This window comes from Tachypleus tridentatus, chromosome 12, assembly GCF_004210375.1.
Source record: "Tachypleus tridentatus isolate NWPU-2018 chromosome 12, ASM421037v1, whole genome shotgun sequence".
NCBI lineage: Eukaryota > Metazoa > Arthropoda > Merostomata > Xiphosura > Limulidae > Tachypleus > Tachypleus tridentatus.
Window position 1 is genome coordinate 112,345,231 of NC_134836.1, and position 14,906 is coordinate 112,360,136.

The 14,906-nt window shown below is 33.6% G+C and overlaps 1 protein-coding gene across 6 annotated transcripts in view; it reads right to left on the reverse strand.

Moving 5' to 3' along the window:
• LOC143234357 (protein alan shepard-like) overlaps positions 1 to 14,906 on the reverse strand; it is a 130,153-nt gene that overhangs the window by 79,122 nt on the left and 36,125 nt on the right. For 2 of the 6 annotated variants that reach the window (XM_076471653.1, XM_076471656.1), the window contains one exon: positions 2,549 to 2,719. The exons of 1 other annotated variant lie outside the window; for it this stretch is intronic. In XM_076471653.1, the coding sequence (XP_076327768.1) occupies positions 2,549 to 2,719 (171 nt within the window). Of the gene's footprint in view, positions 1 to 2,548; positions 2,720 to 13,340; positions 13,670 to 14,130; positions 14,191 to 14,906 lie in introns of those variants that run through there. 3 more of the 6 variants (XM_076471655.1, XM_076471654.1, XM_076471659.1) reach the window with 3 other exon arrangements.

Sequence of the window (14,906 nt, forward strand, 5' to 3'; positions counted from 1 at the left end):
AATTATTTCTAAAAATTCAGCTACACCAAACCTACACCCTTCACTCTCATCTATACAGGCAGTAACCTTTTTAAAGATTTGCAGGACAAAATTTTCCTTCCGTGAAACCATGCTGGCTATCCAATAAAATTCTAAACTTTGTTAAATGACTTTAAAAAGCATCTTTTATGAGATTTTCCAAAATGTTTCTCGCAACTGATGTAAGACTAATAAGCCTATAGTTACTTAAGAAAAAAATTTTTACTACCTCCCTTAGCAACTGATATAGTATTAATAGAAATGATTATTGGTAGTTGAATTTTTTTGAGAAAGCAGAATTAACCTGGACACAAGTGGCCAAAATAATAAATGCTCTATACATAATTCAAAAACTTGCATTTATCTAGAAATAATTTAAATAATGTTAATTTATTGCTTATGTAATTGGAATCTGTGAAAAATAAAACAATTAAAAATAACTGATCTATTATAAAACACAGAATAAAACTTAATCTAAGGTTGTTAAACTGAACAAACAATATTGTGGTAAACAATACTGGTATAACACTTATGGGTGTAGGTGGATTGAACAAAATGTTGATTATTAAAGTTAAAGAAATGGATTTTAAGCTGAGGAAAACATTCTTCATCTAAGGCATTATATGGAATATGGAATGTATTAAAATGTTTCTTACAGTTATTCAGTGTACAGTGTGTTCCTTAAAAGGTTTATAAGTTGTTGATCTATAATCTTAACAACTTATCCATGAAGTATGTGATACTTAACTTGACTGATGTATGCATTTATCTAAACGTTCAATAGGAATGGACATTAAAAATAATAATTAATATCTATATAACACACTTTTTTCCTTTTAACCAGTGTTTTCTATAAGTTTAAAAATTTCCAATTTAATATGTAAATAGTTGTTGAATAAGGTTTATTGATACTTTTAATCTTTGAATAATAATAGATATAAATATTTTAAAATGAACTATTAACGTATCAGTAACAACTACAAATGGATAATAATAACAGCATCACAAATCATTAATGAATTACAGTAATTTAGTGTAGTTAATTATGAATGCATTCCAATTGCACAGCACAAAACAAAATTTATACCAGCTACAGAAACACTGTAAAAATATAAAATTGAAGGCATATGAACTACGCTAGCCTGAGAAAACCTCTCAGTTTTCATTCATGGAGTTTTATGTGATGTTTAGAAAGTTACATTGCTTGTTGTTAAATTATATATGAGAGTATGTGTACTATAAAAATAATTATATTACAATATTATATTATAATAATACAGCAATATTTACATATTGTCACCTGTTGGTGGTTTGGTGTATTATATAAAGTATACAGGTAAATAAGATGTAAATACATGTTTTGTTTTACACAAGTAAAATCACTACTTTATTTACAATGAGCCATCCATGGATGGATTGTGAGAACTAAGTCAGCTTATAATGATGTGAGGTTAACCATTTAATGTCCTCTCCCGTTTCATTATTGTTCTCCAGTCACTTGTTTAACAGTTTTCACTTGAGGTTTAGTGAAACAGGAAGTGTTCAACACCTTCAGGTGCTATTTTAACAGTTATTTTTTCCTCCAAGTTTATATGTTTTGCACCCATTCTCCAACTGCTATATATTTTTCTGCATTATTTGAATGCTTGATTATATCAGATTAAATACTCTAAATATCTACAGATTAACCATACCATCAAGTACTGGCTTACAATATGTAGATTAATACAATGCTCATAGTTAAGATATCTTGGGTTAGAATATCACTGATGTAAACTCAAGCAACTTGAATTTTTTTTTTTGAAACCTGTAGATCACAGTTTTCTACAATGACTCCCAAACTAACAGATGTGAAATGAAAGATGGGTTAAAGTAAAGCAGTTCCATGCAAGATAAATTATGTCTTTATATTAAAGAAATCATAAATTTCACTTTTCATCACTGGTGCATAATTTGTATTTGTGCTAAAACTACAACCTGTATTTATTAAACCTAGTACGTACATTAGAAATATGTATGAGCAAACAATATAAATAAAGAAACAATCAAATTTAAGTTATATTGTGTTTTTCCGGCTATTAAATAAATCTATCAGTACTTTAAGAATATGAATTGAATTTTGTTTGCTTTTTCAATTCATTTAACATGTAGTTCATTCAAAGATTATTTTACTTCTTCACTGAAATTGCATATTTTAGTAAGGGAAAAGAAAAATTCAGAATTAATAGTCCACTACAGTTTACAATGTTAAAAACTGGTGTGATGAATAGCGTTTTTAAGATAAAATACTCAGTTTGAAAGAGAGAAAATGGTTGTGAATATTTAAGAAATACACGAGATCTTTGTAATATTAAGTTTCTGTTCAAAAGAATCTAGTAAATTTGATATTTGTCAAGCATTCAAAAGCTCTGAAGTGTAATGATATTAAATGGATATGATGTTTATGTCTGCCAAACACTACTGATGAAAAAAAAAAGATTAAAATTAGAAAAAAACACAACACAAATAGAGCCCAACAAAACACACTCACTGATGGATGAGAATGTCCTCTATATGGTAGTGACAGTGCTAAAGCTGTATTGTATGGAGCAGTAAGACGTGGGATTATACAGCCTTGTGGCCGAAACAGAGAAGCACAAAACACTGGAGAGGACAGAGCTGGGCTGGGCCAATGTGGCTTGTTACTGCTATCTGATGAGTGCTACAAAAGAAATAAATTAAAATTTGCTTTCTATTTCCAATTCCCATGCAATCTGTTTTTCTTGTATGAAATTTAACCATCACTAAAATACTCTAATTTGACCAATATAAATATTAAAGGTGCTTCAACAAAATGTTAGACAATGTGTAATTATTCAATAGACTGAATATAAACAACTCAAAACCACAATATTTTGTATGTAAGATAAGTTGGTAGGATTCATGATTTGTTAAAGAGGTAAAACTGGTAAAAAATGAGACCAACACATATCAACAAGTGTTGATCCAAACATTTTTAATACATTTTGTTAGAAAACAACAACTAATTTCTTCAAAGAGACGAAAGTAATTATTTCCTGCATAAAAATATCTCTTAGAAAATACCAAAACACTAGTTATATACTTCAGAATAATAAACAAGAGGTTATGTGCTACAGATAAACACAACAGTGGTAACCTGTTAAATAAAAAACTAGTAATGTACTACAGAAGACCAAACCAGAGATTATGTACTACAGGTAAACACAACAGTTGATATCTATTAAATAAAAAACTGTAGTAATGTACTACAGAAGACCAAACCAGAGATAATGTACTACAGGTAAACACAACAGTTGATATCTATTAAATAAAAAACTGTAGTAATGTACTACAGAAGACCAAACCAGAGATAATGTACTACAGGTAAACACAACAGTAGATATCTATTAAATAAAAAACTAGTAATGTACTACAGAAGACCAAACCAGAGATAATGTACTACAAGTAAACACAACAGTAGATATCTATTAAATAAAAAACTGTAGTAATGTACTACAGAAGACCAAACCAGAGATAATGTACTACAGGTAAACACAACAGTAGATATCTATTAAATAAAAAACTAGTAATGTACTACAGAAGACCAAACCAGATATAATGTACTACAGGTAAACACAACAGTAGATATCTATTAAATAAAAAACTAGTAATGTACTACAGAAGACCAAACCAGAGATTATGTACTACAGGTAAACACAACAGTTGATATCTATTAAATAAAAAACTAGTAATGTACTACAGAAAACCAAACCAGAGATTATGTACTACAAGTAAACACAACAGTTGATATCTATTAAATAAAAAAACTAGTAATGTACTACAGAAAACCAAACCAGAGATTATGTACTACAGGTAAACACAACAGCTGATATCTATTAAATAAAAAACTAGTAATGTACTACAGAAGACCAAACCAGAGATTATGTACTACAGGTAAACACAACAGTAGATATCTATTAAATAAAAAACTGTAGTAATGTACTACAGAAGACCAAACCAGAGATAATGTACTACAGGTAAACACAACAGTTGATATTTATTAAATAAAAAACTGTAGTAATGTACTACAGAAGACCAAACCAGAGATTATGTACTACAGGTAAACACAACAGTTGATATTTATTAAATAAAAAACTGTAGTAATGTACTACAGAAGACCAAACCAGAGATTATGTGCTACAGGTAAACACAACAGTAGCTTTTTATTAAATAAAAGTCTGTAGTAATGTACTACAGATAAACAGAACAGCAGTTATCTATTAAATAAAAAAACTGTAGTAATGTGCTACAGAAGACCGAACCAGAGGTTCTGTGCTACAGATACATATAAGAGCAGTTATTTATCACAAAATAATATAAAACACTAAGTACTACTACAGCAAACTAAATCAGTGCTGGTGTGCTACATAATACAAAAACTGCATTTATTACAGAAAACCAAAATAATAGTTATATGTTAAAGAAATAGAAAACAGGACACACCTACTAAAAAAAATAATAGTTATTTTTTTTAACAAAATGAAAGTGAATATCTGCTGTAAAAGAATGAAGCAAAACAAATGACCATTTGTTACAAGAAAGGAAAATATAGTCTATTAACTAAAAAATAAAACAATTATCTACTCCTGAAGAATAAAAGTGATTATATGCTAAAACAGAAGATTACCTACCACAGAAGGTCAAAATGGTGGTTATTTTTACAGAGTAGTAAAACTGTAGTTATACTTCCTATATAACAGAGACAAACCAAACCATTACTTGTCTAACACAGGCAAACTCTTAAGATAGAAAATATATAAAAGTAATTATATATCTGCTAAGAAGCAAGAACTATTGTATATTAGATGAAAAACAGTAATTTTATAGGAAAGAAATGTAATATTAACTCTTTACTACTGATGAAAAGTTTTAGTTATATAGAGCACTATGAATAATCATAATTACCCAATAAACGATAAAAGGTGTAATGTTATATACTGCAAAAAAATAACAAGTATGATAGTGCTTATAGGACGAAACATCAAAGTTTTCAAACAATTAATGTACTGACTGAAACACCATGTTGAATTTGTAAGCAAAAAAAAATTGACCACTCAAAGTACTGGTTACAGTATATTACGCACATATATACTAATAATATGCTAAAAAGGTATTTAACTTTTCCAGTATAACAATTGTAAAATTTCTAAATTAGCAAGTTTTTCATCTACAACCAGATCATGTCAGTGGGGCCAGCCTCAAGACAGCTCAGACTATCACTACAGGATTTCTTCAGCTCAGTTGTCTGGTCTGTGGGTATTCGTTTTTGATATATAAATACATATATAAAATATATATAGAGAGAGCTTTGTATATAAATGGTAAACATATCATGCACGTACTTAAATATATTTTAAACCTAATTTATATATATATATATATACATATACACACGACAGTTTCTAATGGTAAATTATATACTTTATACAAGTAGAACATAAAAAATAAATGAATAAGGATATTGAAAATTACTAATTTCAAAACGAACTACAGATCCAGCTACAAAAGGTAATGAAATGGGAATTAAGCCACAATCAGAAATTTATAACATGAAATCCCTGTTTTGTCAGCTTTATACACTTATACACTTTATACACTTATAAAATGAAATCCCTGTTCTGTCAGCTTTATACACTTATAAAATGAAATCCCTGTTTTGTCAGCTTTATACACTTATACACTTTATACACTTATAAAATGAAATCCCTGTTCTGTCAGCTTTATACACTTATACACTTTATACACTTATAAAATGAAATCCCTGTTCTGTCAGCTTTATACACTTATACACTTATAAAATGAAATCCCTGTTTTGTCAGTTTTATACACTTATACACTTTATACACTTATAAAATGAAATCCCTGTTCTGTCAGCTTTATACACTTATACACTTTATACACTTATAAAATGAAATCCCTGTTCTGTCAGCTTTATACACTTATACACTTATAAAATGAAATCCCTGTTTTGTCACTTTTATACATTATACACTTTATACACTTATAAAATGAAATCCCTGTTCTGTCAGCTTTATACATTTATACACTTATAAAATGAAATCCCTGTTCTGTCAGCTTTATACACTTATACACTTTATACACTTATAAAATGAAATCCCTGTTCTGTCAGCTTTATACACTTATACACTTATAAAATGAAATCCCTGTTTTGTCAGCTTTATACACTTATAAAATGAAATCCCTGTTCTGTCAGCTTTATACACTTATACACTTTATACACTTATAAAATGAAATCCCTGTTCTGTCAGCTTTATACACTTATACACTTTATACACTTATAAAATGAAATCCCTGTTCTGTCAGCTTTATACACTTATAAAATGAAATCCCTGCTTTGCCAGCTTTATACACTTATAAAATGAAATCCCTGTTTTGTCAGTTTTATACACTTATACACTTATAAAATGAAATCCCTGTTTTGTCAGCTTTATACACTTATACACTTATAAAATAAAATCCCTGTTTTGTCAGCTTTATACACTTATAAAATGAAATCCCTGTTTTGTCAGCTTTATACACTTATAAAATGAAATCCCTGTTCTGTCAGCTTTATACACTTATAAAATCAAATCCTTGTTCTGTCAGCTTTATACACTTATAAAATGAAATCCCTATTTTGTCAGTTTTATACACTTATCTGTGGGCCAAAGTTTGGATTACATTTTATAACTTTGTGATTGTGGTTTTAACTTTTGTAAAAGTTGTAACTGTCAGGTATGTGGCTCTACTGAAAGTTTACAGATGATGTGTTCATTTCACGAACATATTAAAACTGAACAAACAATTCAATGGAAAGTATGAATCGTTGGTTATTCGTAGAATTGTTATGAGAAGTATTGGAAACAAAATAAATACTGTAATAAAAAGTACACAAACAAGTGAAGTGATAATAGTTGGATAGATTTTAAAACAAGTTTCAATCCGTACTTTAGTTGGCCTTGTGACCTATATAGCTAAATATATATATCAATATACATATAAGACGATAAGTGTAATAACTGTCTACACAACCGCTTTTATAATAACACGTATAAACTTTTTTTAAATTGTAACAAGTGTTTTAAAATATTAAAAATGCTTTTCTTGTATGAAACTACACGTCTGTGGTAACTTAGATATATAGCTTCAATGGAAAGGATAATAACACACACATATACACCACTTACAACGCTGTTGTTACGATAAACAATTCACGTAGACGTCAAATAACGATTTCGAAATTATCGTTGAAGTGTTACGTAACAGAACGAAATCGACGTGTTTATGTAACAGCTGCGTAATAAATACACAATGTCTTTCCTGCAGCCTTTGACGCAAATAAACTGTACTGTGCGTTTTTTCAAAGCAAATAACAATTAATTTGCAATTGGCACGAGTCATGTGCGTGTTCGTACAACCTCTACTACGCGCAATTCGATCGAAACTTTTCCACTTGCCACGTGCAGGGCGATTTGCACGAGCTTCCGTTTTCTTGTTTGTTCCAATACTCTTAACGAAGACTTACGTCCTGAGACAATCAAATATCGTGACAGATACAAGATTGAATAAAAGAAGCGAAATATTAAGAAAGTTTTCTTTCAACGTCACAAATAAACTCTTAAAACTAAATAAGTTGGAATACAGTACATAGACTGTAAGATGCCCTAACGTCATTCTCAGTGTTAATAAAATCACAATAAAATTGCTCTATGTTTACTTTTAATGACGTGAAGTAATGCATTTTCTGCGGAAGACATGCACACGCATGTATCCTTTTTTTATTGGCTCAGCGGTAAGCTTGAAAGCTTATAATGTTATAATTCGAAATCAGATACCTGTGTTGGACACAGTACAGACGGCTTATTGTGTAGCTAGCTTGCGATTCGCTTAAATACAAACCATATGCCTTTGATAGTGGCATAAATACACATATAGGTATTCAAACAAATACAAAACTACAAACTATAATTAACTGAAAAAGCTCTTCAATAAATACGGTTTATTTCCTGTAGTCTTGAAAAAACAACAACAAAACGTAGTGTGAATTTTTCACACATAAAAACTGCACTTTAACATTCACACGCGTACTGCAAACTCTTAATTTTTATACATGTGATTGTGTGTGATAAACTTGTCTGATTCTTCTTAAAACAAATCAATTACATTGTACGTAGTTGTTGTTTTCTGTACGATCCTGCCTTAATTACTAAACTATAACAACCACTGTCAATTTACACGAGATTAATGTGAAGTCCATATGAAAATCACAACCCCCGGTAGGGAAGCGGTCAACTTAAGGACTTACAACGTCAAAACATCCAGGGTTGGATTCCTCTCGGTGGACGTAACAGGTAACTCAATGTAGCTTTGCACTAAAACAAGTACACACACGCACCTTTGGGGTTTTTTAATATAACTACTATCGTCGCTATACGCTAGGCTACTCTGATGATTTTGTACAATTTGAAAAAATATAAATACGTACTGTCGTATAATCACATTTGCTTACGTACGTTCACAATAATTTTAGTTTGAATTTCGCGCAAAGCTACGCGAGGGCTATCTGCGCTAGCCGTCCCTAATTTAGCAGTGTAAGACTACAGGGAAGGCAGCTAGTCATCAACGCCAACTCTCGGGGTACTCTTTTACCAACGAATAGTGATTGACCGTAACATTATAATGCCCCCACGGCTAAAAGAGCGAGCATGTTTGGTGTGACGGGGATTCGAAACCGTGACCCTCAGATTGCGAGCCGAGTGCCCTAACCACCTGACCATGCCGGACTACAATATTTATAAAACAACGGTTCGGGAGTGTAGCCCACAGTTACGGATGCATTTTATGAAGAAAAACAAAAAACAATGTGACTGGTAATTAGACAAACGAGATATTGTGAGGTTTTTCTTTAAACATTCACTTGTTACTTTCAAGTTCTGCACATTAATGTACACTTAACAGTTTGTCAAAAACATGGGTAAATTGTTGTTGGAATACAGTTTGTTTGTTTGTTTATTTGTTTTTGAATTTCGCACAAAGCTACTCGAGGGATATCTGTGCTAGCCGTCCCTAGTTTAGCAGTGTAAGACTAGAGGGAAGGCAGCTAGTCATCACCACCAACTCTTGGGCTACTCTTTTACCAACGAATAGTGGGATTGACCGTAACATTATAACGCCCCCAAGGTTGAAAGGGCGAGCATGTTAGGCGCGACTCGGGCACGAACCCGCGACCCTCAGATTACGAAGCGCACGCCTTAACGCACTAGGCCATGTTGGAATACAGACAAAGAAAGAAGTCATGTTTCTTTGAGTAATATCACTAAATGGTGGAGATGATGATGAATCAAAACTGAACACCAATCAAAACTGAACACCAATCAAAACCAAAGTACGTAAGAGCCAGAAAAAACATTTAAAATCACATAAAAAATTGTTAATAACGAGGAAAACTGCAAGAAAATAAAATCAGAAGAAATTCAGAAACTGAACAACGAGAACACGTGGTTAGAACCATCGAGTTCTTCAAGCGATAAACAGAAACAAATGAAAGGACAAAGGTCACTGTTTCAACAAAAGTCTTGAATGTGTTTTTAGAAACATCTCGATTGATTGAAAAAAGAAACACGAAGCCATACAATTTAGGAAACTGTTTCTTCCAGTTGCCATCAAAACGTATCGCCATATATGAAAAGAGGTATGGTGATATGCTCAAGTCTATCCCTTTGTCTCGTAACACTGTCAGTAGCGAGGCGGAAAGATACAAACAAGCACCCAGAAGTGTCCAAAATCTGCCAAACGATTTGGCAGAACCGAAGATGATGCAAATTCACCTCAGGTTCTGGTATTTATACGATACTGTTACAAGACATGTGTCAAGAGTTTTTTATTTTGCCAAAGACGAAAATGGGCCCGGCGTGGCCAGGTGGGTTAAGGCGTTCAACTTAAAATCTGAGGGTCGCGGGTTCGAATCTCTGTCGCACCTAACATGCTCGCCCCTTTCAGCCGTGGGGGCGTTATAATGTTACGATCAATCCTACTATTCGTTGGTAAAAGAGTACTCCAAGAGTTGGCGGTGATGACTAGCTGCCTTCTCTCTAGTCTTACACTGCTAAACTGGGGACAGCTAGCTCAGATAGCCCTCGTGTAGCTTTGCGCGAAATTTACAAAACAAACAAACAAGACTAAAATGGAGAACTAAAGGGGGAAATAGAAGCTGTCTTCTCTGTTTGTGGTTAAAATTCACCAAAAAAATCTTTCTTGGATTAACTGTGTAACTCACTGATAAGGTAGCTGCATTTATGGAAAGCAAAAAAGAATTCAGATCCAAAGTAAGTTTTCTTGCTCATGATGTAACATTTACATATTGCGTCATACCCGGAAAACACCAGCTTCCAGCAAACAAATGCTACAAAATGACGTAATTGTTCTGAACTTTGGGAAGATATGAGCAATGAATAAGCTGTTTACTATCCTTTCTGGAAAAATTGGATACACATACGACAAGTTCTTGTTGCATACACCTGAAAGACGAACTTCGGTTTTTGGTTGTTTTTTAAAGACTGTAATCCACATACTAGCGAGGCATTTTATGGATGAAACGTGACATGTAGTATAATGCTGCCACCTGGTTGATATTTTTGATAACTTCAACAACCTTAGATTGTTATCGCAAGGTCGGAATAACAATACTTTCCAGGTAAGCTACAAAGTTTGTGTATTTCACAAAAACCAAAACCACTTCTGTTGTAGAAAATCTAGCTGGAAAACGTTTACTGACCTCACTGAATTCTTCAAAGAAAATCCATTAAACTGTGGCATTACTCACGTTATTGATTCTTTTCAGCTCGAAAAACAACTTCGGCGTTAATTTGGAGATTGATTCCAAGAAATAATGGGAGAAAAACGTTGGATCCGGAATCCATTTAATGGCAGAATAGCTTCTCATCTCCCAATGGTAGCTCACGAGCTCATAGAACTACCGACTAACAGAATTCAAGAAAACATCTTTTGAGAACTTGTGAGTGCTACTTCTGTAAAGAATACCCTGAAGTGTCAATAAAATGGGTGCTAGTTCTGTAAAGAATATCCTGAACCGTTAAGAAAATGGGTGCTAGTTCTGTGAATAATACCCTGAACTGTCAAGAAAATGGGTGTTAGTTTTGTAAAGAATACCCTGAACTGTCAAAAAATGGATGTTAGTTCTGTGAATAATACCCTGAACTGTCAAGAAAATGGGTGTTAGTTTTGTAAAGAATACCCTGAACTGTCAAAAAATGGATGTTAGTTCTGTGAATAATACCCTGAACTGTCAAGAAAATGGGTGTTAGTTTTGTAAAGAATACCCTGAACTGTCAAGAAAATGGGTGCTAGTTTTCTAACGAACACTCTGAGCTATCAAGAAAAGCCATGGACTTGCTTTTGCCTTTCATATCAACATACCCATGCAAGTCGACGTATTCTGCAATAGAAACAAAACAGACATCTCGTCTGCAGATAGAGGGACATTTACGAGTTGCTGTGTCAATAGTTCAGCCAAGAATGGATCTGCTATTAATCCATGCTCAAGTCCATTCTTCTTAAGCTCAGTTTTCCTTATGTTATACATCGTTTCAAGACTCGTTTTGTTTTTATACGACGTGCAGGGAAGGGGGGAAGCCAGAAAAATATTTTACTTTATATCCAGTTTCTTAAACTGACTTTCCTGTGTTAATTATTAAATATTATCCCGCCGAGTTCTATTTGTTTTCCTAGGAACAAATTTACACTGTGTATTAGAAGTTTCTTTGTTTGTTTGTTTTTGAATTTCGCGCAAAGTTACACGAGGGCTATCTGCGCTAGTCGTTCCTACTTTAGCAGTGTAAGACTAGAGGGAAGGCAGCTAGTCATCACCGCTCACCGCCAACTCTAGAGCTACTTTTTTTTTTTTTTGCCAACGAATAGTGGGATTGACCATCACATTATAACGCCCTCACGGCTGAAAGGGCGAACCTGTTTGTTGTGACGGGGATTCGAGCCCGCGACCTTCGGATTACGAGTTGAGTGCCTTAACCACCTGGCCATGCCGGGCCGTGTATTAGAAGTACAGATCGCATCACTCTCAATGCACCCTTCCTTCTCTCAAGTGGCTCAGTCTGAGAACTTATCACGCTAAAATTCAGGTTTCGATACATACAGTAGCCTGAGAATAGGCAGTTCAGTATGTAGCTTGACGTTTATCAACAAACAAATACACAATACTCTCAATGCATTCTAGATACACCACAAGTAGCTGGAAAAATATAAAACATCTTGGAGAATCAAAATGTTCAACCGTAAGAAACAGTCAATATAAACTTCCCCAATGCATATTTCAGAAAAGTTCGTACGTGTTTTAACAAACGACTGTTGCAGTATCCTTCAAGACGCATGCGCAAAGATGTTGCTGAAGAATAATCAACATCAATCGAAATCTTGTATCGATTTTGGTACACGTGAATATTAACAGAAAAAAAAGGTTGGTCAGAGAGAGTGTTGTGGTAATAGCTGTATGTTAAAGGTCAGCTTTCGTTGTCAGCGTATGGTTAAAATAAGATCGACGCCGATAAGTGTTCAGTATAATCCAAACGAAACTTAAAGTTCAGTTTTAAATCACTAGGCACTGTGACAGTATGAATGTTAAGCAGTGCCATATTTAGGTTGGGGCTAGGGAAGTATCAGCCCCAGGGCCCATGGTCTTAATGGAGGACCATTAATAATTCTATTCGATATAAAATTACATGGAATGTGGGGCCCATAAAAATTATTAGCTCCGGAGCTCACACAACCTTAAATCTGCCACTGAATGTATCAACTGTTGTAATTCACAAACGTATCGGGATCCACGTTAAACGCCGTCAAAACTGCCTTGCAATCCTATCTATAGAAATATATACCTCTTATAAAAATAGGTTGAATATAAATATATTTCGGAATTTTATCCTGACACAATATTTCGGCTAACTCTATACAATTTTCCTCTAGAAATAAAACAACCAAAAACTTTGCTGTTCCTTTCCATGTGGTATTATAATACGACAAAAGTTAATATTTTTACGGTTTTGTTCACTTATCTTTCTGTGTATAAGTCAATTATTTAACTGGTTTAATTATTCTATCTTTAGCAAAATATGAATAAAGGGAAAATGTATTTAAAACGTACGTATCTCAGGCAACCAATAGTAATAAAGAACAAAAACAACAGCTGAGGTTGAGTGAGACTTATGAAAAGAATAAACTGTAAAACTTACCACACATTTCCAAGTTTTCTTGCATGAATACGAAGTGTTTGTACTAAAAGCCATATTTAAGGGTTCCGATAATACTTATGTTCAGATTTAATATATGGAGACGGCAATAACACGTGACTCTACAAAAACAAACACTTTAAATGCACGTTATTTTATGCGTCTTTAGTCAGCTGACTTTGCAACAACTGTGTTTAATTTTCTGTTGTTACACTGTGTATTCAGTCAGTGATTTTGTTGGTAGTTAAAATCCAGAGAATCCAGTCACGAGAGTTCAACAAACAAATTAAACTCGTTTGCCATTATCGTACGCCTTTTCCAACGCTTTTATATCATCTTTTAATGTCTAACAATTCGATACCCTGTCACATTACTTGCGTTCAACAGTTTAGCTGACAACAGTGTACCGTAACGCATTTGGCTGACACCTACGACTAGCGAAGCTTGCTCGAAGAATGAGCCAGTTGTTGGTCGGTTTGGGGTTTTATGTCGCAAAGCAACTTGGCTAGTTGTTACAAATAATTATCAGTGATGTCAAGAAAACCCACTTGTAGAGAAAAATATACATGTGAAAACGGCACGTTTGGGTTGAGAAAATATTTTACACATATAGTTGTTACAAAATAATGATGGTTTGATTTGTTTTGAATTCGCGCAAAGCTACACAAGAGCTATCTGCGCCAGCCGTCCCTAATTTAACACTGTAAGACTAGAGTGAAGGCAACTAGTCATCAACACTCACCGCCAACTGTTGGGCTACTCTTTTACCAATGAATAGTGGGATTTACCGTACCTTTATAACGCCCCCACGGCTGAAACGGCGATCATATTGGAACATAACGTTGGTTTCTAAAGCAAAAAAATAAAATAGAAAAAAAATTAAACAGGAGAGAATATTAGGCAAATAGTAAAGAAGGAAAATTAACAAAACCGGAAAACAACAATAATGTAACGAACTGCTTTCAAGACAGTTTTCTTCTACCTCAGACAGCGCCCCCGCACAGCATGAGTTTAAAATAATGCTTTCACTGACGTGATATTTTATTACAACACTCGCTATTAGCGACAAGTGAAATGTGCCAACTTCTGTTTTATGCTATGTGAAAATATATCATTTATGCTTCGCGTAAGACATTAATTAATATGTGTTGTTGATTTTTCGTGTTATTTGTCTTTAAATTTAAAGACATGTACATAACATACACGCCCGCTAAACAGTTAAAACAACCCGTTTCACAAACAAATTCCGGGGCAGCAGATATAGTAAGTGATTTGTTTTGAATTTCGCGCAAAGCTACACGAGGGCTATCTGCGTCAGCCGTCCCTAATTTAACACTGTAAGACTAGAGTGAAGGCAACTAGTCATCAACACTCACCGCCAACTCTTGGGCTACTCTTTTACCAACGAATAGTGGGATTAACCGTGACATTATAACGCCCTCACGGCGAAAAGGGCGATCATGTTTGGTGTGACAGAGATTCGAATCCGGGACTCCTCGGATTACGAGGCGAATGCCTTAACCACCTGACCACGCCGGGCCTTTAGTAAGTGTCTAAAACTTAAGTCCA